This window comes from Musa acuminata, chromosome BXJ3-4, assembly GCF_036884655.1.
Source record: "Musa acuminata AAA Group cultivar baxijiao chromosome BXJ3-4, Cavendish_Baxijiao_AAA, whole genome shotgun sequence".
NCBI classification, from domain to species: domain Eukaryota; kingdom Viridiplantae; phylum Streptophyta; class Magnoliopsida; order Zingiberales; family Musaceae; genus Musa; species Musa acuminata.
The window spans coordinates 8,142,745-8,169,431 of record NC_088352.1 but is presented as its reverse complement, the minus strand read 5'-3'; the positions used below and the strand labels follow the sequence as shown (position 1 = coordinate 8,169,431).

General features: G+C 35.7%; 3 protein-coding genes across 5 annotated transcripts; 2 read left to right on the top strand and 1 right to left on the bottom strand.

Annotated features, from left to right (window-relative positions):
- Positions 1-432: 432 nt before the first annotated feature.
- LOC135634618 (pseudouridine kinase-like) lies at positions 433-6,476 on the top strand. Its single transcript, XM_065145047.1, has 9 exons — positions 433-591; positions 702-827; positions 2,609-2,711; positions 2,792-2,839; positions 3,645-3,742; positions 3,871-3,985; positions 5,062-5,144; positions 5,263-5,827; positions 6,228-6,476. Exons 1-9 carry the CDS (start codon positions 508-510, stop codon positions 6,272-6,274), a joined length of 1,269 nt encoding a protein of 422 aa, XP_065001119.1. The 5' UTR covers positions 433-507; the 3' UTR covers positions 6,275-6,476.
- A 1,202-nt stretch (positions 6,477-7,678) lies between these two features.
- On the top strand, positions 7,679-18,584 carry LOC103981152 (splicing factor U2af large subunit B). Of its 3 annotated transcripts, none has more exons than XM_018825151.2 (14): positions 7,679-7,929; positions 8,416-8,660; positions 9,603-9,710; positions 12,394-12,461; positions 12,772-12,867; positions 13,098-13,168; positions 13,270-13,314; positions 13,388-13,447; positions 14,475-14,535; positions 14,646-14,758; positions 14,869-15,315; positions 17,322-17,457; positions 17,608-17,675; positions 17,885-18,584. In XM_018825151.2, exons 1-14 carry the CDS (start codon positions 7,795-7,797, stop codon positions 18,020-18,022), a joined length of 1,791 nt encoding a protein of 596 aa, XP_018680696.2. In that variant the 5' UTR covers positions 7,679-7,794; the 3' UTR covers positions 18,023-18,584. The 3 variants fall into 3 exon arrangements, with proteins under 3 accessions (XP_018680696.2, XP_018680695.2, XP_009396046.2); XM_018825150.2 differs by having other exon boundaries at positions 12,769-12,867; XM_009397771.3 differs by lacking the exon at positions 12,772-12,867 and having other exon boundaries at positions 7,680-7,929.
- Positions 18,585-19,080: 496 nt separating this feature from the next.
- On the bottom strand, positions 19,081-24,002 carry LOC135634824 (adenylyl-sulfate kinase 3-like). The gene is made up of 7 exons (XM_065145461.1): positions 23,515-24,002; positions 22,483-22,623; positions 21,020-21,169; positions 20,685-20,803; positions 20,518-20,602; positions 20,341-20,387; positions 19,081-19,464 (listed from the first exon to the last, which is right to left on the bottom strand). The coding sequence occupies exons 1-7, from the start codon at positions 23,741-23,743 to the stop codon at positions 19,366-19,368; spliced, it is 870 nt and encodes a 289-aa protein (XP_065001533.1). The 5' UTR covers positions 23,744-24,002; the 3' UTR covers positions 19,081-19,365.
- Between the last annotated feature and the right edge of the window lie 2,685 nt (positions 24,003-26,687).

The following is a 26,687-nucleotide window of genomic DNA, read 5'->3' as shown; positions in this document are numbered from 1 at the left end:
AGGACAATATTTATATTGGGACATTTCATATTTTTATGATCACTACAACTATACATCGTATAGTTGCATTAAATGTTAACAATAATTATATTAGGAAAATTCACATTTTTTTTTATGAATACATCTATACAACAAATAAATAAGGAAGATTCTCGTAAAAGATCACATAAAGAAATGATTTGTCGCACATTTGAAGGGATAGAAAAAGAAAATTCGACATAAACTCTAACAAATCTATCCCTCTCAAAATTACTACACATTTATTTTTGTTATATATATACATATATACATATATATACATATATACATATATATATATATATGTATATATATATAGCAAGAAAATTTCTTTTCTTTTAATATATATTTAAAACTAGAGGGATTTGGGAGGTGTAGAATCTATCGGGTGGAACCCGAATCCGAATCCGAATCCGTTCCTTCCGAGGTCCTAAGTAGTCTCTCCGAGTCGCTCGAAGGATCACCGCGGCTCGCAAACGCAGCCTGGTAATGGAGAGTGCTGCGCGCAGGCGGTTGGAATCGATCGGTCGCCATCTCCTCCCTCCCCGAATCCTCTCCCGGGACCTTCATCTGGTACGTAATCTTCTTCGAAATATTGTTATTGATCTCCTTTTCCTAACATGTCCTGTTTTTGAGCTTTGCTCTTTGCTTGCACTCGGATGCTTCTCTTCGTGTTGGTTCAGAATCCGGTTAGTTTGACGGAATCAAACGACGTTGGCTCTTCGCCTGTTATAATCGGTGGGATGATTTTGGACATCCACGCCAAGCCTTTCACTGATCCGGTTCCCGGAACCACTAAGCCCGGGGAGGTATTGTTTCGTGTATTCTTAGATCAGATGCTTGTGCAAATTGTTTTAAGTGTGATTTTGTTGCGATGTACTTCGTATTTCGTACTTATTGTCCAATTTTAGGATGAAAAGAATTTTCTTTTCGCAGAAAGCTCTTTGATTGAAATTAACAAGGTTGGAGGTTTGCTAGATTTTTGCTGAAATGCTTGACTTGCAGGATGTTCGGATTTTACTGATCATTCTTACCTCACAATTATTAGTCTTCTTGAGATGGTTTGCACTGTACCATATGTGGCTTTGCTGTTCACTCCAATCTAACAAATCTTGTTCATTTTCAGAATCACTTTGTCTTTTTTACTATAATTTTGTTCTTTTATAGATATGTGAAACTGATACAAAGATTTAACTGAATGTGTTAAAAACAAAGGAAACTTTGACATTTGCTGCAGTGAAGGCTGATTTGAAGCGAGATGCAATTAGGAATAGTTCAGTGGTGTTCAACTTGGTCATGGAGTTATGTTCATGATTTATTTTGTAGGACTTGAGTAGTTAACATTTTGGTGCAAGCTGTAAAGTGAAAGAATGAAGATATTTTGAATGTTTTCATATACTAAGAGGACTGAAAGAAGAAGACTATTGATTTTGTTAAGATGCAAATCCTGTCTAACATGGTCAGATCATTCTGGGGTTGTATATTATCTATTCCAACCTCAAACCACCATGGTCAGACCATCTTGAAGATTTAGGAGGGACCACTTAAGTGAAGAAGTGTATTTATGATGATAACTTGAGTTACATTAATGATTTGGGCAATCATAAGATCCCTTTCTCAGTTCAAAAGACACCATTCCCAAGTCAAAGTTCAAGTCAAAAGGTAACTAAGTCTTAACTAGTACTCTTTACTAAAGGGAGTTATAGCTACTTGGACTAGGTTTTTTGTCCTTGTTTTCAGAAGCAATTGGCTGTTCATAAGTCTCAGTATACGTATAATACATGATATGACATTTATTTGTTGTAGTTAGAGTTGTATTAAGGAAATTAGAGTCGTATAACAGATGGATTTTATGAGAATTCTGGTTTAACTTTTCGTTTCTCAATAAGTAAGCCTTATTAAGTCCTACTTTATTTAGGAATAGGATAAAAAGTATTAAAGTTTATAAATAAAAGCACAGTAAGTTTTTGAGGCATGACCATTTTGAATTTGTCAATGAATACTATCTAGAGTTCTTCATCGCTTTTTCCTTCTCTCTCTCTCTCTCTCTCTCTCTCCCTCTCTCCCTCCCTAGTAATACAAGATATACAATTTGATAAAAAGCTTGAGAATAATTGTGATTCTAGTCTTGTGTTGTGTGGTATTGCAGTTTCTATGAGAAAAGGGAGGGAGGATTGGGGTTGGGACATACATAGATTTCTATAGTGCTCCTTATATCATCCTTCTGTAAGATAAAAATATACATAACAGCAAGTCAACAACCACTACACAATTGAACAACAAAAGGAAAAAAGGTGCAAAAAGAGGGGAAGAAAGGAACATTTTGTGAGATCTAAACTAAATAGCCAGCAGTCTGCAAATCTGCCAGCATAGGCATCTTCCTAACTGTTGGCTTCAAGGCTTCAGGCTAGGTGCCAAGATGTTGGTCCTACCTTAAGCAGGAACCTAGGCAACTTAGCTTTAAAAAAAATTCTTTGGCTTTTGGTCCAGAATTTGCAGCTTCAAGGACCATGGTACATAACAGTTTGTAAAGTGTACGTGATGCTTGGTCTTGGTGGTTATTCTTAATTTACATAAGTCCCCTCAACAGGTTCAGTATGTAAGTGGAGGAGTGGCAAGAAATATTGCTGAATGTATGTCAAAACTTGGAACTAGACCTTTCATGATCAGTGCTGTTGGATTTGACATGGCAGGTGATATATTTTCCTGTTATATGTGTGATTTGTGTTGGCAATAGTCACCATTTATTTACAACATCTTTTTTTTTTCTTAGGAGAGATGCTACTGAGGTATTGGAAATCTGCTGGACTTTCTACAGAAGGTAATTACTTCAGCATTATGTGTTATCAATTTGCAGATCCAAATGAAACTACCATTTTCTTTCTGTCTATGATGATTTTGAGGTCACACTGAAATGAAACTACCATTTTTCTATCCACTTTCCACCAGCAAAAGAAGGAATCTGGAGTCAAATTTACATGCTTACTTATAATTAACCTCAACTGACACACAACCATGCAATATGAAGTTACATTTATTTGAAATTTGAAGATTCTATAATAGTCATGATACATGAATGGGCTTGGTTGTTTAACTTGCATAGTCTTGCATGACTGTTTGGGATGTCTACACGAGCAGAAGTTTCTGATGCAAGAACCCACAAATGAGTAAATTGAAGGAACGCATAGAGACACCATAATGGGGGACCAAAGCCCTACCTACAGCAACATAGCTGGCAGTGGTAGGCACCTTACAAATATGTTAATATGCACAATTTGATGTACGTAGTGTATATTCAGTTCTATTCTTGCCTCCTTGGTCTACAATAATTGATAATATAATGCTTTATGAGATGGTAACTTCTGTTGGAAGCACCAAAATTTACATGTAATGAAGATGATGAGATTATGAGTTCTTGGTTTGTCATGATTTGTGAAGAGATAAATTTTGATGTGTGCAAATATAACATATATTATGTTATCCACCAGTGTATCTTTATGTTAATCTCAATTGAACATCAGTTGCCATTTACCCTATGCTCTGGATGGGATATGGATCGACTTTAATTGCACAAGTCTATATCTTTACCGTATACTTCATTGTCTACTAACAATTAATCATTATAGGAATCCTGCAGTCAAAGAGTATCAGAACTCCTGTTGTTTCAATTGTATTCGATTCCAGTGGAGAGTTAGCAGCTGCTGTTGCAAGTGTTGAGGCTGTTGTAAGATAATATGATCATTGTTTTCCCTGTGTGATTACTGCTGTTAATCTAGATTCTTAAGTAATCTCTGTTAAGTATAATGCATTATGGCAAGGTAATTTTCTGAAAACCTAATGGCTTTCTTACAGGAAAAGTTTCTGACTCCAGAATTCATCAAGCAATTTCAGAGCTATATATGCTCTGCACCAATGTTAATTCTTGATGCAAATTTGCACCCAAAATCGATTGAATTTGCTTGTCAAAGTATGTGGTATTGCTTCAGTATTCTCTTTAACCTTCTTGTGCTCTGAAGTATATAAGTATCTATTTGTTTGTCATAAAAGCACAATTTGAATTTTCATGTCATAAAAAGTAGTTATTTGGAGTAATCTTCTGCACTTGCATCATCAAACTTTCCTAACCATTACCTTGTTTCTGCTGCAATCTCTGTATGCCTACATGTAGGCATTGATCCATCATATTATTTTTTTGATTTATGTCAAAAACATTAGGCAAGAAGCCCTTTTCCATTTTCGAATCTTGTACAATCTTGTCAGGGAGTTGTGAATAATGTTTTTGACTTTGCTTATGGTTTTCATTTTGACTTCCTTTTGGCACCATATCTGGTCCCTGATTATTTGATTGAATGTGATATTTGGAATTCAAATTCAAGAGAATCATATGTTTAGCCTAGAGATAGGTTTTTTTTTTCTTTGTACAACTTTGTTATGACTTGTTCTTAAAAGTTGTTTGAAGCTTTCAATGCTAGGCTGCCTTCTACTATCTTGTATCTGTAAAATGCTTTGCACAAAAGGTTTATGATAAAGACTTCTAATAGTATTTTTTCCTTTTTTTATGCTTAGACTACCATTCTGTCTCTAAAATTTATTATATCTTTCACTATATCTAAGAATTTGGACCATTATATTCTAGACTAAGTATTTCAATTTCAAGTAATGGGATCAAACCCACGTAAAGATATTCCCTGGCAAGGTTTGTTGTACCGCCCTAATCAGTATGATATGAGTGGTATGGACTGGTACGACTGACGACTGTGATGCAAATCGCTTGAGTCCCCGTCATGATGCCCTAGCATACCATGTGTTGGTATACTGGTATAGATCAGTATGTATCGACCCGGGAAATCTCCGAGACGGATCCAGTACCCGAAATGATGAATTCTATTCCTATGTTCATAAAGATATGCACTATAATTAAGTATTATATTTTCTATCTTAAATAATGGGATCAACCAATCATATATTCTCTATCTCAAATGATGGGATCAACCAAGTACTACTGTCCCAAGTTCATAATCTTTTTCTTTTAGCTTTTTACAGTTGCAGCAGCAGCTGGTATCCCAGTATGGTTTGAGCCTGTCTCAGTGAAAAAGTCTACAAGAATTGCAACTGTTGTGAATTATGTGAGTTATAGAATATGACAATTTATATATACTTTCATGATGATACTCGTTTAGGCTACCTTACCAAGTCAGTTTAGCATGTTCACTTTTCTTCACAAATTTTCTATTGACTTAGCAGATAACTTGTGCTTCTCCGAATGAAAAAGAGCTTATTGCAATGGCAAATGCTCTATCATCCAGGAAACAGTTCAAATTTCACTGCGAATCAACTAAAGGACAACGACAGTCTGTTGAATCTCTGTTTCAAATGCTGAAACCAGCAATATGTTTTTTGCTCGACAAAGGTATTAAACTGCTTATTGTGACTCTTGGCCCAGAGGGTGTTTTCTTATGTATTAGAGAATGGCCAAGGTTTAAAAGTCATGATTTGAAGAGCAACAAATTGGACGGTCTTGGGAGGATGTCACATGAATTTGTGGATGAAAGCTGCTCCCTGAAGCAAAATTGCACCACAATATCTGGACAGCTTGGTTTCAAGTCTTATGCGTTTCATTTTCCTGCACTTCATGCATCAGTGGTGAGCTTAACAGGAGCAGGTGACTGCTTGGTTGCTGGAATCCTTGCATCCATTTCCTCTGGTTTCGACATGATGCGAAGTGTTGCAGTGGGCATTGCTGTTGCAAAAGCAGCAGTTGAGAGTGAAACGAACGTTCCAGCTGAATTCCTTTTACACAATATTGCAGGTATGCTTCTAAAACATCCAGTTATCTTTACAGATGGTGAAAAGCCAATCTGAGGATATATATGATCTATATACCATTTGACATGTTCCTGTTTTTATAAATTTTCTCTGACATGCTTATCACAGGAACAGTATTTATTGTGTATTTGTTACATTCTTTTGTAGTGAGTACAAAAGGAGCTTGTAAATTGTAACGCTCAATTTATTGCTAGAAGTTACTAGTAAACATGAACTCACCATTCAGATTTACTACATTATCTGCCATGCGTGTTCTATTGTTTTGGCCATCCATAGTCATTCCTAGCTCCATGATGCATTTCAAACTTAACGTTTAGGCCTTGCTATAAACTTAACGTTTATTTGTTGACTGATCGTAAATGCATTGCTCTTCCGTTTTGCAGGTGAAGCGAAGATCATTCTCTCGGGGGTTAAACAACTTCCCTTATGAGTGATGAATGATTAGCTTTCTACAAGCTGTTCCTTGCCCTATCATTATGCCCTTTGTATTTATCAGTTCCCTGGAAGTGGAATCAGTGCCTCACTTTTCTTTGATGCTGTGCTTTGTAACATTATTGATCATTGCAGATTAGCTTCCTGTGTCCTGATCTCTTTCACAATAAAATATTGTTCGGGGATGATTCTGTTATCTATTTCCAGTGCATTCCCTTATCTACTATGTCCATGAATACAAGCTTAGAAGTTCGTATACAAGCCTAACAGGTGTACTTTTTCTATGTCCATTTTACATGAGTATTTTGCATGTATGAAAGCTCATATTTCATTGTATCCTCTCTGAAATAGGTATATTTGTTCTGAGATCCTCACCATTTCAGATAACAGACCTTAATTTATATTAGATTATATATTAAGCTAATTTAGTTTTATTTATTTTGGAACAAAATTATCCTTCATCTTCTATTACACTCCATCCAAAATTTTGCATGAGGTATATATATATACATATATACATATATATATGTATATATGTATATATACATATACATATACATGTATATATACATATATATATACATGTATATATATACATGTATATATATATACATGTATATACATGTATATATATATATGTATATATGTATATATGTATATATGTATATATACATATATATGTATATATGTATATATACATATATATGTATGCATGTGTATGTGTATGTATGTAAATATGTATGTATGTTTATAAGCTTATAGATAGATTATATAGCATTTGGATGTTCACGTAATTAGGATTTTTTACCCTAAAAAATAAAAAAAAATGAAAGTTTCTTCGATTAAATGATTGGATAAACTTTCGAACTTATATATATACCATTATCTTGCGAGACTTGCAAAACAAATCTTTTCAGTACTTTATTGATGATAAAATCACAATCAATTTTCAAACATCCATCAAAATATTAGTAAAAACTTTAACAGATTATAATTAATTATTTAAAATTTAAAGTCATATAAGTACGATCGAAAATTTATAAAAAATTATATAAGTACTTATATCACTGGTACTAGTTCGATTGGTGGGTCAACTAGTCGTTCATTTATATTTAAAATTCATAAAAACAATTATATTATAAAAATACGTTATTTTTATTAAAAATATATGAAATATAAAAGACCAAAAATTATGGAAATTTTCTAATTTATTGTAAAGGAATACAGTGATTCAAAATATATAATAATTAATAGCGGACCTGATTGACTGAAGCGGCTTCGATCGTAATTTTCTTTTTCCGACGGGTCAACCGGCCGGTCCGGCCCGGTTCGAAAAACTGATCAAATCCAACCCCGGTTCAGGGCCCCTTCGCCGCGTCTTAAACGTTAGCCAATCAGTCCCACGGCCTCCGCACTTGCAAAACCCTAGAAGGCGACCTCCTCCATCGAGCGATTGGAGGCTGAGAGGACAGACCGAACGCCTTCGGGACAGAAGTAGATCGAGGGGAGCTCTCGAATATGGCGGATTACGGCGGGAGATACGAGGACAACGGCGATGGGTACAACGAGTACGGCGGTGGCGGCGGCGGCGGCGGGGCTTCCCCTCTGCCGAGGACCAGCGGCTTCGACGTCCTCGGTGATCCCAGATCTCAGGTTGCTTTCGCTCGCCCGCACGTTCTTTACTTCCGACATCGTGCTTGGTCCCCGAACATTAAGATCGTGATCACAAGAGACGGGTGTTCTACCGAATTCAGTATTGGGTGTGATTTTATGCAGTGGCCTTGCTTAAAACATATGGAGTCATCTCTATTTTTGAGCTTTGAGCTTGAGGAGATCAAATTGAAATTCTAGGGTTTCACATGCTATGCTTCCATCTCCGTTGACAAGGGAGGATATACAGTAAACAATTTGTTTATCCTTAGATTCTTCCAGTCAGCTTAGTTAGGCTCGTGTGGGTGTTTTGTATTATATGTAGATCTTGTTAGATCTGTCTGGGTTTATTCATTTGCTTTGTTTGCTTCGGAAATAATTGCATTGGATTGGATGCTTGACTTGTTGGTATCGGTTGTATATGTTCATATGTTTTTTTTAGAACGTATCTTGTGACTCGAAGCTTTAATATCTTGTTCTTTATGACAGTATGATTCTCATGAACACGAGAGAGGGTCCTCAAAGAACAGAGATAGGGGCAGGGACAGGAACAGGGAGAGGGACAGGAACAGAGAGAGGGAGAAGGATAAGGAGCGGGGCAAGGATAGAGAACGGGAAAGGGACAAGGATCATGGTCGCCATCACAGAGATCACAAAGACAGAAGTGAAAGGAGGGAACATGGACGAGATAGACCCGAGGATCATGATCAGCACCGTAGCCGAGATCGTGATAGGTATAGAAGTTTATGCCTTGAGATTTACCTTTTTCTGTTTCTTCTGCATTTTATTGAAGTTCATCGACCACGAGCATCTGTCTTGGCGTAGAATTATCTAGTTCTGCACTGTCTCACATGAAGTTATCTTCTCAAGGTTTGACATCAAGGGTTTGTATGTCTATGCATGTATGATAAAGTTATTGGCTTAGGCATTCTGTGATCCAGATTGCACGTTCACATGCAGAATTCTCGTCCTATTCTATCTTTTTGCAGTTGTGGATGACTCTCTATTCTATTAGTTCATGTTGGTTTTGTGTCATAAGTTTGTCAATTTTCGGCATGGCTTGCTAATACATCAATATAATTCAGTCAAAAAGCATTGACTAGTTACATCATAAACATATTATGAGTATGTTTAAAAGGACTTTTTCTTGTTGTATTGGAAAGACTGTTATTCTTTATACTCTCATTCAGTAAATTTCAGAATGCAAGATGTTTTGGCTTTGGTTGACCTCTGTCTTACTAGAATCGTTTTCTACTATGACTTCTTTAGAAAGTCATTGAAGGACTCGATTAAGGAACTACCATGATGCAGCTTCAGCGAGTCTGCTTCTAGTTCTTAGATTAAAATCATTAGTGGTTACTGCTATAAATCCTTGTTGGATTGTGATCTAGCCCACTTCAGTTTTGTTGCCTATTTTATGTGGAATCTCTTCCTCTACCAAATTGGGTCATTGCTATCAGTTCATCAAGTAGATGCAGATTTGGAATTCAATATTTCTATATTTTCAGATATAATTTCAATCTTTTTAGGACTCTTCTATGAAGATGCATTGTCCAAGAAATCATCCACAGAGATATTATCTTTTTGTATATTTCTCTTGATAATGGCTTAGCAGAAGAATACATAATAACGTATTGCTTAGATATTTCTTATACTATCATTGATGTTTATTTCAGCCATCGGGATCGGGATAGGGATGGGCGTCATCGACATCGTTCTCGTTCTCGGTCCAAGGGTAGATCTGATCATAGGTCAAGATCTCGTTCACGTTCTAGATCTAACAGGTAACTTATACATCATTGATGATGCTGACACTTTGGCTTATGTTTCTTTATTCTCTGTCCTTGTTGATGTACATGATAGGACTTTTTTTTTCTGCTTTCCCTGCATGGTTATTATAATTTTTCCTGGTTGTGTTTTGTTGCACCACAAATATTTTTTTTGATTGAACAAATTCCACTTGTACATGGAAATTTTCAAAATTTTGCTACTATGTAGGTTGCTATAACTATGATTTGCTTCAGAAGGTGTATATCATTTTGAGTTTTATAATCTTAGTTCATATGCAGGCATAACTTTCTTGTGATATGTTTCAAGAAGGTAATATCTTAATGTTTAGCTCAAAAGACAAAGACTATGTTGACAATTCACTCATAGTAAAGCTCTATAGTGCTGTATAGATAAGTTCAGGGTCAATGGCTAGTTTAGCCTGGCTATGATTTTCCAAATTTTGACTAGTAGTTGTTATCTAAGATGATATTTCTAATACTTTTTATCAAGATCGTTTTTCTATAGACTTATCTATGCATTTTTTATGTAATTTTTTCAAGATCGTTTTACTTTGGAGCAATCTATGCATCCTTGTGTTGATGCTATTGCATGATCATCTTGCATAAGACCTATTTGGCATATTTGAATATGTTGAATATGGAGACCCTTGTACCTATGCATACATGAACTGCAAAATCATTTCTTATGTTTCCTCATCACTATTATTGTAGTATCGCTATATTTTTAATACATGATTAGTCACTTTGATCCTTTCCAATGTCTTATACTTATCACTTAGTTTTTAATTGTCATTCATTAAATCTTGGTATTTGCCTTGGCATAACTTTTACCTATGTTGAAGGTGCCAGCTAGGTTAGCTGGTAAAAGTTTTGACAAAATATCGCAAGGTTTTAGGCTCGAATCCTGCCTTTACCACTTGCTCTTTACAAAAAAAAGAAGAAAAAAATACCTATGTTTTATTAATCTTAATTTTTATTATATTTAATTATATGTTAAATTAAACATTCTAATAAGAACCAACACACGGTGCAGTTGCATTATGCAGTAACCATTATGTTATTTAGAAAAATTGAGTTTCACAGAGTATGCTTTATGAAGCTACAGTCTTTAGGTTTGCAAAGGCTAGCCTAGAGTAGTTTTGTTTTCCAAAGATCGTGAATTAATTGATCTTTTAGATATTTTTCTTATATTTTTTTTCGAGACAATACTAAAGAAACTAGAATAGGTTTATGGTTCAGGTGGTTGGTAGGTTATTGGAACATGAGTCAAAGGAGATGTGTGGGACATTGTCCAGTAGAATGCAATTGCTATTTATTTGTGTGATTAACAACATGTAAATCTTCATTTCACATGGCTCAAGAAGTTCTGATAGCTCAAATTCCTTTTTCCAGATGTAGTATTACTGCAATAGCTAGATGAAGTTGTCAACTTGATAGTTGTAGACTTAAATCTTTAGCATATCATGCATTAATATTCTGAATAAAAATAAGAACAATGGCTTGTGAGAATTACCTCATACTTTTCTTCAGCTGGGCTTCAATATTGGGTCCACAGCTATAAAGTTGTGGTTCAGATAAGTAGTACTATATTCTGGTTGGTGCTGGGCTGTTTGTCTGCAAGTTATCTTGATAGGAGATGAGAGCGTGGCTTGGACCTAATCTGACATGTGCAATGGACAGCTCTTGTAGTGGTTGATGGAGATTGTGTTTGCCTTCCCTCTCTTCCCATTTGATCCCAATGGTCTAACAATTAGCTTTGTATTTCCGTATGTTACAAATTAATGGGTTGTGTGATAAATTATAAGTTCCTAATTGGCTAGAGATGTTTTAATCTCATGGCATTATATGAGCTTATTGAGAACTGGCATTGGATACCTAAAGTTTAAGTTAGGCATGTTTTGAGCTGAGTTAGGGGATTTCAATCTGTATTCACCATCATGTAACTGAGAGAAGATGGGTGGTCCATGAAATCTCGTACTATCAGTGTTAATATTGTTTTATCTTGAAGGTGGTAGGGAGAGTTTATACTATTTCAGTTTTTGATGAGATTCATAAATCAACCAACATAGTTATATGATTTTATTTTATTTTATTTTTTTTGCATTTTCACGATAATATTTAAAGAGGATAACTAAGGCTAGTCATGTTTTATGTACCGGAGTATTGGACAGTTAAGAAACAATGTGTAGATGAGATGAGAATATTGAAATGAATCTTCAAAGTTTCTAGAAATGATAGAATAATTTATTTTTTTATTTTTTTATTTGTGAACAATTAGGTATAATCCCAATAAAAGATAACATGAGATGAAGTTGTTGAGGATGACATGGACATGTCCAAATAAGATCTACAAGTGCCACAGTTATACGAGGTGAGTTAATTAAAATTAATGATGTGAGAAGAGGTTGAACAAGATTTTAAAAAAAAAATTCTACCAATGATACAAAGAAATTTAATTGCTCTTGATTTGGTGAGGAATATTGTTTTACACAGTTCTCACTTCTCAATCATGGGAAAATATGCACATAGCCTGCCTGAATAGTTGGTACAGCTTCTTGTTGTATGTTTGTGTGTATGTATTCTTTATGATAATGTTTACTTCTTAAGTTAATCTTATCCTGCTTTTTAAACAATATTTCAGTGATAACAAATTTGAATTTGATTTTTATACAAACAGCAAACGTATCAGTGGCTTTGACATGGCTCCACCCGCAGCTGCCCTGTTACCTGTTGCAAATTCTGCTGGTATATTCTTCTTTTAGTTAAAAGTTCTTGGCTTTTGTTTCATCCATAGTTAATTAGCTGGTAGCGAATGAAGGTATCAAGAAAAATGGTGCTACTTGGTAAGCATTATTTGTTCATGCATATGCGCAAGTACCCTGTATGTAAATTAGGAGCTAAATTCAATATAATAGGTAGATTCAGCATAATCTGTGTGCTGTTTTGTTTTGCTTATTTTACTTTGTAATTTCATACTGAAACTGAGCACAATTTTGGTTGTTTTTTGTTTTGGTGTTTGTTTGTTTCTTTTGTCTATATATGTTATTGTAAGAAGGCAATATTGGGCCACTTGTCCCACTGTGCTGCCAATGGGCGTCAACCAACTCCTGTAGCTTTATGAACAAGGAGGAATCAGTGCACTGGTTTGATGGTTCTTGTTCATCTCCACTGGCAATTTTTTTCTAATTTAGTTGTCTTTAATTTTGTTTTAATAATTGAAAAATGAGTTTATTTTCTTTTGTGATGGATTCTATTTCAGAAACCAGACCAGATCTCCTGTCTGCGAGGGCATAAAACAATGATGCTGCATATATTTCTCTGCTGCTTATTCTAGTACATTTGGTGTTAAATGCTGTTATGCAACTCAGTTTGTTTATACAGGTCAGCTGCCAGTTACGACTCCAGCTATTCCTGGAATGTTTCCAAACATGTTCCCTATGGCAACTGGACAGGTTCTTGCTTATCTTGCTGTCTTTTCCTGAGATGCAATATTTTTTCAAGAGTTTTCCATAATTTATGTTTTTTTATTGATTGTTGTGTTTTCTTTTGCCAGTTTCAAACAATACCTATGATGCCAGTGCAAGCAATGACTCAGCAGGTGTGATAATTAGCAAATTTTTATTCTCAGATGAAGTTTTCCGACATATTTAATGTAAGCATTGGTACTGTAGGCTACTCGGCATGCTCGACGGGTGTATGTTGGTGGTCTTCCCCCTACTGCTAATGAGCAGGTCTACTTGCTCATTTGCTTTAATTATTATTATCACCATTTTTTTTAATATGCACATCTTAAAACTGTGTTCTCAATATGTTTCTTTGAGATTGTTATTCCTTTATGTAATAGTCATTGTTTTCAGAAACATGAACTCAGGGAAACATCATCACCTACAATATTATAAGTATTTCTGGTCCACTTTTTGTTCTATAGCTCATCAATTGATCTTTTTTCTGGTCAAGGACATCATTCTATATGCCATGGTATTTAATTTTAACTCATTAAAAAGTTAACCAAATTATTTTTACAATTATTCCAAAATGGAATCTTAGAAATACTGGGCATCTGTGACACAGTTGTTACATCCTATGCATCTGCACAAAATGAACCTTTATAGGGAATCTAAACTGTAGGTGCTAGCTGGTCATGAATATGTATGCAAGGACGAATTTGTTTTTTCCTCTGCTTTGTGAGAGTAAAGGAAAAAAAAGGTTGGAAGGCTTTTGGTAAGCCAAAGGCCATGGGAATTCAATTCAGAGGTCTGGTGAAGAAAAACTTTTTCATGATAATTCATCATGAACATGCAAACTTGTTGGACCCAAAGCCACTATTGTTGCAGTCTTTTCTTTTCTTTTCTTTTTCCTTCTTTGTTTGCACTCTCTTCCAAAGGAAAAAAATGTGATTGTTCTGGTGGTGGCTTGTCTGTCCTTGGAGAATTTAGGCAATTGACTTTAGTGACCCTAATTTGCTCTTGAGTTTTCAATTCTCATGTGTTATTGGGATTTGTCTGTTTTTAATGTGATATTATATGCTTTTTGCCTAGTGATTTTTGTATATGATGTGTTTGAAGTCTTCTGTATTCCTCATTATGTTGAAGCCATACTCTTATGAAGCTTTTGCTTAATAATCGTGATTTTTTTTTGCATCATGATTCTTTCTAGTATGAACATAATATCAAATATTAAGTTTGATAAAGCATTAATGAAAGTCATTTCATGTTTTGATTCTGATGATTCCCTTGTATCATTAACAAATGTCTGCAGTCTGTTGCAACTTTCTTTAGCCAGGTCATGTCTGTTATTGGAGGAAATACAGCCGGTCCAGGTTGGTCCTTAAGAAGCAGTTGATAACTTAAGAAATTTTAGTTTTTCTTTTAAAAGTTTATTGACTCCTTTTATTTTGCTTTTGTTTTTTGTTCTTTGTTGCAATTGAAGGTGATGCGGTTGTTAATGTATATATAAACCATGAAAAAAAATTTGCATTTGTGGAAATGAGGTCTGTTGAAGAAGCAAGCAATGCAATGGCCTTGGATGGAATCATATTTGAGGTTGGAAGTTTTCAGATTGGATTAAATTTATACTGTTGATATATTCTTAATGAGCACAAATTGCTAGAATGTTTCTAAGCTGGAGATTTGTTGCTGTGTTTTTTCTTTAGGGAGCACCAGTGAAAGTCAGAAGGCCAAGTGATTACAATCCTTCTCTTGCTGCTGCACTTGGCCCAAGCCAGCCAAACCCCAATCTTAATCTTTCTGCAGTTGGTCTGACACCAGGTTCTGCTGGTGGACTTGAGGGTCCTGATCGCATCTTTGTTGGTGGTCTGCCATACTATTTTACTGAAGCACAAGTCAGGGAGTTGCTTGAGTCCTTTGGACCCCTTCGAGGTTTTGATCTTGTCAAGGACAGGGAAACTGGAAACTCCAAAGGTTATGCATTCTGTGTCTACCAAGATCTCTCTGTCACGGACATTGCATGTGCAGCTCTCAATGGAATCAAGATGGGTGATAAAACCCTTACTGTCAGACGTGCAAACCAGGGTGCAACCCAGCCGAGACCTGAGCAAGAAAGTGTGCTTTTGCAGGCACAGCAACAGGTAGCATTGCAGGTAAAAAGCAAATTAAACGAAATACATATGGACCCAAATTTTGTTTTTTTAATTTGAAGTTGATTAATCTTAAATTTAATAGCCAATTTCCTACAGAAAACAATGAGCTCTGTCTTTTGATTTTTACCATTCAAAATTTTACTACTCATGTTATTTTTGGAACTTACTGTTGTCTAATAGGTTCTTTCTTTTAGATTGATGCTTTTAAAAGCAACTTAACTAATTGAAGATTATAAGAAATCTAGAAAGGGTGAGAAGTTGTGCCAGTATCTCATGGGTGACAGCATTTACCATTTACCAAAATATTTGTTCTATTATTAGATCACATGCAACATTCATGCTGATACAACAGAAATTATTTGTCATTTGTGTGTTGTTTTTTTGCTGTTTGGATAACTTGGTGCCCATTTCTATGCCTTGCAAAAAGTGGAAAAAAATGAAGTACCTTAAATTCTTATACCATGGGCTTACATTTCCACCCCGAAGTAGTATTGCTTGGATAACATAGTGGTTGAAATAGCTCAAACTGAACCTTCAAAAATTCTACCAAGATGTTTTAAGCATGGAGTAGGTCTACGTTTGGCTGATTTAGCCTGAGTTGTCCTTGAGGTTTTTCATAACATAAGGATTGCAACAAGATGCATGCTTGTCTTTGAAGCATGTGTCAAACTCGACCATAATACTGGAGTTGGTTGAGTTTGAGTCAAATCATTTGTTCACTCGGCCCATGTCATTTGTTTGGCTGATTTAGCCTGAGTTGTCCTTGAGGTGCTTCATAACATACAGATTACAACAAGATGCATACTCGTCTTTGAAGCATGTGTGTCAAACTCGACCATAATACTGGAGTTGGTTGAGTTTGAGTCAAATCATTTGTTCACTCGGCCCATGTCATTTGTTTGGCTGATTTAGCCTGAGTTGTCCTTGAGGTGCTTCATAACATACAGATTACAACAAGATGCATACTCGTCTTTGAAGCATGTGTGTCAAACTCGACCATAATACTGGAGTTGGTTGAGTTTGAGTCAAATCATTTGTTCACTTGGCCCATATCATCTCTATTGAGTTATTGTTTTAGGATAGTCAACTTTGCATGTACTTGGTCAGAGTTAGTGATTTTGAGGGCATGGTCATGAATATTGGGTAGAGCTTGGACGGTTGCTATAGGCAGAGAAGTTGACGCTGTATCAATGGCAGGGAGATGAAACTTCGAACCTGCTCACTAGAAACTGATGGAACAAAAGGGGGGTGGCAAAGTTGATTGGGAGGAAAAATATGAAGACTATTGGTAGGCTTCAGCCCTTGGCTTACTTAGCGTCTTCTCATGGATTTGTGGACATTTTTAAGGTGGACCCGCTATGGGTAGGCTTAAGCATATGGTTCACTTGGCATCTTATCATGGAATTGTGCAATGGACATCATATGGTAGACCACAAGGACGTGAGAGATGCTATTATTATAATACCTATTTTTGATTTGGATTATGCTCTGATCGAAATTGTGTTTATTGTTTTTCAAATGAGTGATTCTAAAATCTTTGTAAAACAAGCTCTGATTCATCAAGTTATTTGAGCCTAGGTATTGTAGTATTCCATACATATTTCAGTTTATGAAAAACTAATGATTAAAGTTCTCCAATCAACTAGCTCAACTAACTTTAGTGTTGTTTCTGAGTTTTGGAACCGTGGTTTGAAGTGGTTTAAGTGGCAGGAAGTTGCATGTTCTGATGATTATCAAAATATGTATCCTTAGATGCTCCTTGTTCAGCCATCAAACCTCTCAACTATTTTTAGGTAGGCTTCATGATTTCTCATTGACTAATCATCTTTCTAAATTACTTTATTCAACAATGTATACAGTCATTATAGTTGCCATTAGCAATATAAGTTCTTCTTGAAGTTATTTTATTAATCGGCATGTTTCTGATGTCTTCTTTTCTCTAATGCTAGAAAAACTTTGAGCTTGGGAAATAACATCTTCACCTTTCATTAATTTTTTGGATGCAGAAGCTTGTATACCAGGTGGGATCCCTTTCTACCAAGGTGGTATGTTTAACCCAGGTTGTCAGTGCAGATGAGCTGAAAGATGATGAGGAGTATGAAGACATAATGGAAGATATGAGGGGAGAAGGTGGAAAATATGGTAGGTTTTATAACTTACAGTGCATGCTTTTATGTCATATGGTATTTATATTGCCTACCATTTCTGCTGAATGCAATGGGGTTGGGGCCGAGTTTGATCTGTTAGATTCTTCTTTTTCTTCCTGGGAACTTATTATATTTGGGTTTGCAGGTAATCTGGTGAATGTTGTAATTCCTCGACCTGGACCCAACGGAGAGGCAGCCCCTGGAGTTGGAAAGGTTAGTAGAGATTGCATTGGGTTAAAGTTATTTGTGTATACATGAAAATAGACTTTGAAGGGCATGAAAGCTTGTTCTCATCATTGTTGCATAGTCTCTAGTCCCGCTAGTCCGTTTTAGTACTCATCGCCTTTTGCTGGTATTTTGATTTCTACATAGCCCTGCAATATATATAGACTGTTGACATTCGACTTCATTGTTTCTTGTAGGTATTTTTGGAGTATGCTGATGTTGATGGCTCTAATAAGGCTAGGCAGGCATTAAATGGTAGAAAATTTGGAGGAAATCAAGTTGTCGCAACTTTTTACCCTGAGAGCAAGTTTGCTCAAGGAGAATACGATGGGTAGTTACCTTTTATCCTCTTATCATATCGGACGTAAATTGGGAACAATGTGGACCAACCTATTAGTTGTCTACCGAACAATGAAAATATGGTTTAGTGAATAGAACTTTAGGGCAGCAATGCTAGATGTAGCTGATTCCTGCTATTCTTTTGCTCGTGTCCACTACTAAACAAAGAATGGTAGGTTTGCTGCATTACATGTGAGTCGATAGCCTGACTCACATGGTTTTGGGTATCTCTAGATAGGCTTTTCTATCATCAAGAAAAGTTACTGGTGTCCGAGACACTTGTTCTCCAGACTCTCAGAAGGCACTATATGGACCATATTCTGTTTGGCTCTCACATCTCCAGAACTCGTTCCGTCACAGAATTAGAATTTTTGCTGATACTCTTTTCAGGGGGGGTGTAGATATTGTATGGAGTTTGGAATTTGGATGCAACCATATTATTATTTTCCTGCCAGATTAGTGATTTCTTTGAATCTGAATAGGTAGACTGTGTGTGTATTTTATGTATACGAGTAGCTACTGTCTAATGCTTATTCACATCCATACTTATGTTGTTGATTTTTCTTGTTCAAAATCTGATAAACACAGTCCTCGATGGTGAGACCTCCAACCTTTTCTTTGACACGTTCATTCTCACAGTTGTGCATTTGCGTGCTGATTGAAGCATGCATAGCCGCACTCATATAATTGTATGAATTGTTGAGACATGGAAGTTTCTAAAGTGACGATGAATTTGATGAAAACAAATTTAAGAAGATATCAGAGCTCAGAATTCTGTGTTGACAAAAAATGTAGTTTCTGCTGGTGACTTTGGACTGCTGCTTTGTTTCTTGCTAGTGGTATTTTTGGAATATGCTGATGTTGATGACTCTACCAAACAGAGCAAGTTTGATGAGGCGATGACGATGGCTGGTCATTTCCATCTTCACATGCATTGGGTACACTATGGATCATCAACCTATTAGTTGGATATCTTTCTACTTTACAGTGAGGCAGCAATGTTATGATTATGTGGAGGCCTTTTACACTACTGCATTAGAATAACATTGGAATATGGCAACATTACTTCCATAAATTTGGAGAACATAATGAATAGTGTTTACATGATGATCATAAGCGATCTCAAATACGAGACCTACTACTTACGTAATAATGCATTCACCTATCTGAATAAAGATGCTCGATGGGTCAGTAATAACCCAAAGTGCTCTAACATTAGAAATAATCTGACTTTATGAACTGTGCTTGTACATCAGAATGTGACAGAGAGATCATCTACAGACAAGCAATTATTTTGACATCTCGCTCGGTCCACGAGTTGTGGACACAGCAGGTCACATTAAGCCTGCAGGAACCCATTGTTGTCGAGGAACGAAATGATTTGCTCAGCCATAGCTTTTGGAGTAGGACACTTGCCATCGTTCTGTTGTATTACTATCTGAGACAACCAGTTAGGGCAAGAAACAAACGAGTAAGAGGCCAATATCAGAGTCATATCGAATGAATAAATAACTTTAAATCTCAACAAAGAAGCAGTCACAACTTTATGCTGATAAAATCTACAGGAAAACAGGTTAGGTTATGAATTAGTATCAAAGCCAGAAGACAAAATTTGATGCTGCTTGTCGCTTCTACCAAATAGAATTTCCAAATACTAAGCAAATGAATGATGAAAAGGGAAGGGAATGGTATCATGTGATCAAGGTCATAAAGAAACACAGTAGGTGAGTCATCACAGGATAAGTTTCAACTGATCAAGCTGGTTTAGAATGAAATATAATCACATGAAGATCGCATGAATAATGCCAATTGAAGATGCCGATTAGTTGATCTCCTATCCTACTAAAAGTATGCAAATATTTCATGATTCATTGTATCAAGACTAGACACACCATGAACACCACTAATATAATGAGCCAAAAGAATTGAAAAAAATAGCATGTGACCAATCACTTGTCACGGTTCAATTCAAAACACTCCAGCAATTGAAGGAAAAAGAAAAGTAAAACACTCATTATGTTTCACATATCATAATCAAAGTTTCTTAGATCAATTGTTGATTTGTTGAAACTCCAGCAGGTTCAATAAGATACTGTCAAACTCTCATCAGCATCCCAATCAATAAAAGTACAGCCAAATTCTTCCAATTAAATATGAAAAAACAACCCAATAATTGATGCAATTTTGCTAGTTGTATATAAGGGTTGGAGAAGATAATACCATATATAACACCAAAGTATATAACATGAAAATTTAGACATGTATTAGAATACAACAAAACATCTCGAATTAATATATAATGACCAACACTTACCTCACAATCCAAGGGTGATTCATATGGATCATCTACCCCGGTAAAGCCTGCAAGCAAAGTCAAAAGGATTCTCTAATTATGAAGAATAAAGTGTATTTTCTTCAAAGTGTTTATTTCAGGTCTAGGCATTATGCAATATGTCTACGTATACATAAATCCTAACAAATGTGAGTGTACCTTTTATTTTTCCTGCTCGTGCAAGCTTGTATAAACCTTTTGGATCTCTTGCCTCACAGACCTCCAAAGGTATATTAAGAAAAACCTGAATAACTTGGTATTGTTAGACAACAAAGCCAGCTATCATCATATACTTGGTGTTCAAGTCGCCACAAAGGAGCAATAACCTCAATAAATGAAGAATCTGATAACATTGCACGGCAGGCATCTCTTTCCTTCCTATATGGAGAGATTAAACTAGCTATACAAATGAGACCAGCATCCGCAAATAGTTTTGCTACTTCTCCTGTCAAATGATATTTTAGAATCCCACAGGAGTGAATGTTATGTTTTGGTTGAATAATAAGCATATCAGGTGCTTCGAATAGACAAAATGAAACACAGAAAACATAATCCACTGAGAAAAACCAGGAGCAACTAGCTTAAGCAAGCCAAATGATTTAAATGGACAAACTTGTTATCACTGATTTTAATGATAAAGAAAATATTCAATGAAACTTACCAACTCTGCGTATGTTTTCGGCACGATCTTCTCCGTTGAAACTAAGATCTCGATTCAGGCCATGTCTAACATTGTCACCATCAAGGATGTAAGTAAGATGACCTCTGTAGTGCAACTCTCGACTCAAAGCACATGCAAGAGTGCTTTTACCTAGAACATGAATACACAGTTAATACACAACACAGATTCTAAGAGAGTGTAGTCATCTTTGCCCGTAAGCAAAAGATACATTGACATAGAAACAGGTGCAAGTTATAAGAACAGTCCAACATCTGACCCACAAGCAAGATAATTTCAAAATCTTGAAACAAATGCATTGTACCCTGATATTACTTTTAACTGATATGCTCTATAGAATTTATATGCCAAATTCAGTGGACTGTAAAGGGGAAAGTAAATGACTATCTCTATTTTGAGGGATTGCTTAAATATAATATAGAACAAGTAAAAGCTAACAAAACTGCACCTATACTAAAAGAGCTATAATGGCAAAAACGTCGCTGGTGACATTGCACTACATAGGAACCAAACACATCTCTTCTTTTAGCTACTACAACAGAATTTGAAAATTATTAGTAATAAGGTAACATTGTATCTAGTAGACTAATTAGTCTATTAACCTACGCAGTATAAAGCATACAGGATGGCTCATAATAGTTTGTTTCTCCTAGCATACAGGATGATTAAAATTTTTGGTGTGGACTTGCTTAAAAACTGCACTTGACAAATTCATGGTAGATGTGGATAACAACACATAGATGCTTTAATATCAAAGCATATTTCCTGACTCATTAGCATCTAACTTGGACTCAATTATGTTAAGTTGGTTGTGACAAAGATTAAACATGAGTAAAAGGACTGCCTTTGTTTTACATAATGAGCAGTAAGGACTAAGGACTGCTATCATATAACCTCAAAAGGGATCCTTATTATTAAAAAGGTTTCAAACACCATTTACAATGGAAATATCATGCTACAGAATGAATGTCAATTTGATATTTTGTTGCTAGATTACCACATCTTAGCATTATTAAAGGTATAGAATTTGCAGTCATGATTTAATCTTTGTGTATATATAATATAGTGATCAACATGATCTAGTGCTAATATTTATTTAATGTGTCGGATTGTGTTAGAGGTGCGATCAGACTACATTCTAGCAATATCCTGTAATCGGCGATGGAAAACACCAGCAAAGTATAATTGGATCAGAATTTAAGGCCTGAATAGCTATATGAAAAATATATTACATATGAAGGTATGCTAATCTGTCACTTGAATGAGAATTGAACATAAGGAAACTTAGAGAAAATGTATGCAACAAAACTAAAGTTAAGATAGATACACAGAGCACATCTTGAACAAGAAGCATTATCCAAAGCAGGCACAATCACGTTGGTAAAATACCATCTCCAAAAGCTATTTACAAAATGCAAAAAGTGATTTAGAGCATTAAGACAAACCTGAACCACTGAGACCTGTGATCCATATGACACATCCCTTTTGGCTCAATAACTTCTGCCTTTCACGTTTTCCAACTGGACATTCATGCCATAAGATGTTTGTTGAATTTCCAACGGTGGACAACACATAGCTGGATGTTCCTATTTTAACAAACAAAAATCCAGTAAGAACCAAGTTTTATTTATCCTGTAACAGCTGACCTCAGAACAAGGTATCTACCTATACATACATCAAAGGTAGTCTAAGGTAGCTTGAACCTATAGTCAGTTTCAGAATTAAACTTAACAACAATCTGAATCAAGAATATATAGAACTCCAAAAAAGTTCAATATTTCTACAAAGTGCAGAAGCTAGTCACAAAAACAAGTTTCCAATATAATGATCCATCACGTTGTCATACTCATGAGAAGTTTCATGCCTTTCCGACAAAACGTTAATCGTTCAGGCAATTTAACTCAGAAAAATCAGATTTTTAACATTTCAAAGCACATAAATTTCCAAGAAAACTTTACTCCAGTAAAAAAATACCAACTTTCATAGACACTTACGTAATGCATCTTACGATTTCCAGCAATCTTTCTAATTGATTTTGCCCCACACCATAACAACTGAAGTTTTATTTTCTAGGACATCATCGTATGAACTCTAGTCTCTCAAGTCAAATTTATTACCTTCGGAATTCAAAGATTCCTCAAGTCCACAATCAACCGACCTGAACATTCTTACCTTCGTTGACAATTGCCAAATTGGATGACGTACAAGACGACAACAAGGGTCGCCGACAACATTTTTGGCGGAGAACCGCCCCATGCTACCACCCCGGCAGCCTATATAACTACAAAATAAATCAAAGATCACAAACAAAAGCTTCAAAAAGTGAAGCGCCGCTCGCGATAATTACGCAGAGGGGCGTTCCTAGCATCTGCCCACAAGAAAAAGGTGTCATTTTGGGCTTTAGATTCCGTAGGTAGCCCTCCGAGGAGACACAACAGGGAACGAACGATCTATTACCGTGGGGATGAGAGTGGCACCTGGAGCAGAGGAATCACAGCACCGCTTCGCCGACTCGGGCGACGACTCCTGTCCGGGCAAGGCCGCCTGGATCCGAAGTAACGAAGGTCTCAAACCCGACAATTCCAGCCGGCCGCTCCGTCGCCCGCCCCATCTCCCGACAGGAACCACGGCGTGGCGGAACCCTAGCTTCGTCGTTGGCGGTGCGAACATGTCTCCACAGCAGCGCAACGAGTGGCATTCGACCATGACAGGCGGTGAACGAGGGGGCGGAACGTAGGGGTGGGTATATGAAGGTGCGTGTGATTAGTGCGGCCGAAATCTGCGGCCTCGGGCCTTGTTATATGCGGCAACAGCAGAGGTGTTGAATCTCGCCGAAGATGCGTCCTCGTTGGCGACACCATTTTATGGAATCCTCCCCCATGCCGTCGCCTCCATCTCCCCTTTTGCCACCGCCATTCTCTCTCTCTCTCTCTCTCTCTCTCTCTATCCAAAGGCTTTTTATGGCCACGAAGGGAAAGCTTGTGTTCGGTCGAGGACGCCCAAAATAATCAAATCCCGACTTACCCTCTATTTTTGTGCGTTTAGTGGGCCTAATATTTCCGGTAATTTCGATGGTTTCCTTATTTCATGTCCAAAAAAATAAGATTGTATAGACCCAATAGGATCGAATCTTATCAATTTATTTTAACATTGGATGATAATACGTATATTTATCTCGTGTAATATGGTATGATATGTGGATCTTTCCGAACACACAAATGAAAGAATTGTTACGAGGATATATGATATTTGCATATATATATATATATATATATATATATATATGTGAATATAGTTGGTTCAAAATAGATTAGTGAATATTTTAAATAGAAAGTCAATGTATCTAATCAACTACTTTCCTAATTTTTCACATCAGAATAGTGCTAGTTGATGAAAGTTACTTCGCGATCAAGAAAGGTAAAGTCAAATTTATTTGGGTTATTCGTTCAATTCCAATCGAATGCAACTGGATTTAGTATAGTATGAATTGACGATCGGAACATATATGGATAGAATTTATAACGGGATCTCGAAAAACGAGTAATTTTAATGGGTCTATATTTTTTTTTAGGTTCACTGAGATTCTTAGTGGTTGGAACTTCCAGTTATCTTGGTAGGAATTTGATATCCGTATTTCCATCTCAGCAAATCATTTATTTTCCACAAGGGATCATGATGTCTTTCTATGGGATCGTAGGTCTATTCATTAGCTCGTATTTGTGGTGCATAATTTCATGAAATGTAGGTAGCGGTTATGATCGATTCGATTGAAAAGAAGGAATAGTGTGTATTTTTCGTTGGGGATTTCTGGAAAAAGTCATCGCATCTTCCTTCGCTTCTTTACGAGAGATATCCAATCAATCAGAATAGAAGTTAAAGAGGGTCTTTATCCTCATCGTGTCCTTTATATGGAAATTAGAGACCAAGGAGCCATTCCCTTGACTCGTATTGATGAAAATTTTACTCCACGAGAAATTGAACAAAAAGCTGTTAAATTAGCCTATTTCTTGCGCGTACCAATTGAAGTATTTTGAAACGAACTAAAGTGAAAAATAAAATGAAGAATAAATATTTTCTCGTGGAGTACAGGGAAGGAACTTGCTAATTCCTCTTTTAATACAACTGAAGTTTCTTCATTCTTTTATACTAGAAAAAGGTATAATCTAACTAACTAATCTAATCTAATAAGTATAGATATAAATTCATCAAATCTATCTGAACATATATTTTGTAATACAGAATTCATCGTTCTAAGCCCAAGATTTGGAATTGATACCATTTTCTGGTTAGATGGTGAAACATTTCGAAAGAATTAATTGATCGAGAGGAGTTTTTTTGTCTCGAAACTCGATTCATTACTTGGGTTTTCTAAGTATTCATCGGGTTTTCTAAGTATTCATCGAAAGGAACAAATGAAAATAAAATTGGTTCAAATTTGCCCAATTGAGATATCTGGAATAATATTTATTTCTTTTTTTTCTCATTTTCATCCGAAAAGGACTCTTATTCTATGTCTATATTCCTTCTAAATAAAAGAAAATTATTACACAATAATAGGAAAGGAATAGACCCATAGGTCAATACCTTGTTATACAACTCGTGCTTCAAATAAATATCAGATCAGATAGAGTCAACAAATGAAGCAGGTTCATTAACAATTCAATTCATAAAAAAAAAAGAAAAAAGAGAAAGCATCGGCCTCCCTCCCATATCTCGCATATATTATTTTTGCCCGGATCTTTTTCTTATTTAATAAATGTCTGGAACCTTGGGTTACTAATTGGTGGAATACCAGGTAATCCAAAATTTGTTTGAATCATATTCAAGAGAAAAACATTCTGGAAAGATTCATAGAATTAGAAGAACTATTACTATTGGACAAAATAATAAAGGAGTACCCGAAAACGTATATACAAAAACTTCATATAGGAATACACAAGGAAAGAATACAATTAGTTAAAGCACACAATGAATATGATCTCCATATCATTTTGCATTTCTCGATAAATATAAGCCGTTTCGCTATTCTAAATGATTGTTTTATTTTGAATTTCTCTATAACACACAATAAAAGCCTTTTCTATTCTTTTAGTTACTGATTTATGGATCGGATTTCACTCGACCCATGGTTGGGAACTAATGATTAGTTCGGTCTACAACAATTTTGGATTGGATCATAACTATCAAATTATATTTCTACTTTTCCAGTTATTCTAGATACAATTGTGAAATATTGGATCTTCCTTTTTTTTAAATCATGTATCTCCTTAACATGTATAGTAATTTATCATTCAATAAATGTATAAAAAACTCATTTGATCTTATTATATCAATCAAATCAGAATCTTTCTTTATGTATAAAGAAAGTATTTTCAATTTGACTTAATTCTTTATACTTTTATTTGTTCAAGGTATTCGTCTTATATTCCAGTATAATTATTTTAGTACAATGACAGACTCATGTATAGGGAACTATACTAGCTACCTATCTAATTTATTGTAGAATTTTCGGGATCAATGATTGGACATGCAAAATAAAAATATTTTTTCTTGGGTAAAGGAAAAGATGACTCGATCCGTTTCCGCATCGATCATGATATATGTAATAACTCGGGCATCTATTTCAAATGCATATCCCATTTTTGCGCAG

What these genes read in the sequence shown, in the direction of transcription:
- LOC135634618 (XM_065145047.1), top strand. Translation starts at nt 508, where the DNA reads ATGGAGAGTGCTGCGCGCAGGCGGTTGGAATCGATCGGTCGCCATCTC. An exon ending in TGTTGGATTTGACATGGCAG is followed by an intron (nt 2,712 to 2,791) that starts GTGATATATTTT and finishes TTTTTTTCTTAG; the next exon opens with GAGAGATGCTACTGAGGTAT. An exon ending in TTGCAACTGTTGTGAATTAT is followed by an intron (nt 5,145 to 5,262) that starts GTGAGTTATAGA and finishes TTGACTTAGCAG; the next exon opens with ATAACTTGTGCTTCTCCGAA.
- LOC135634824 (XM_065145461.1), bottom strand. Translation starts at nt 23,743, where the DNA reads ATGGTCGAATGCCACTCGTTGCGCTGCTGTGGAGACATGTTCGCACCG. An exon ending in CGAAAACATACGCAGAGTTG is followed by an intron (nt 20,804 to 21,019) that starts GTAAGTTTCATT and finishes ATCATTTGACAG; the next exon opens with GAGAAGTAGCAAAACTATTT. An exon ending in CAGATTCTTCATTTATTGAG is followed by an intron (nt 20,603 to 20,684) that starts GTTATTGCTCCT and finishes CAAGTTATTCAG; the next exon opens with GTTTTTCTTAATATACCTTT.
- LOC103981152 (XM_018825150.2), top strand. Translation starts at nt 7,795, where the DNA reads ATGGCGGATTACGGCGGGAGATACGAGGACAACGGCGATGGGTACAAC. An exon ending in ACCTGTTGCAAATTCTGCTG is followed by an intron (nt 12,462 to 12,768) that starts GTATATTCTTCT and finishes TGTTATTGTAAG; the next exon opens with AAGGCAATATTGGGCCACTT. An exon ending in TGCAAGCAATGACTCAGCAG is followed by an intron (nt 13,315 to 13,387) that starts GTGTGATAATTA and finishes TTGGTACTGTAG; the next exon opens with GCTACTCGGCATGCTCGACG.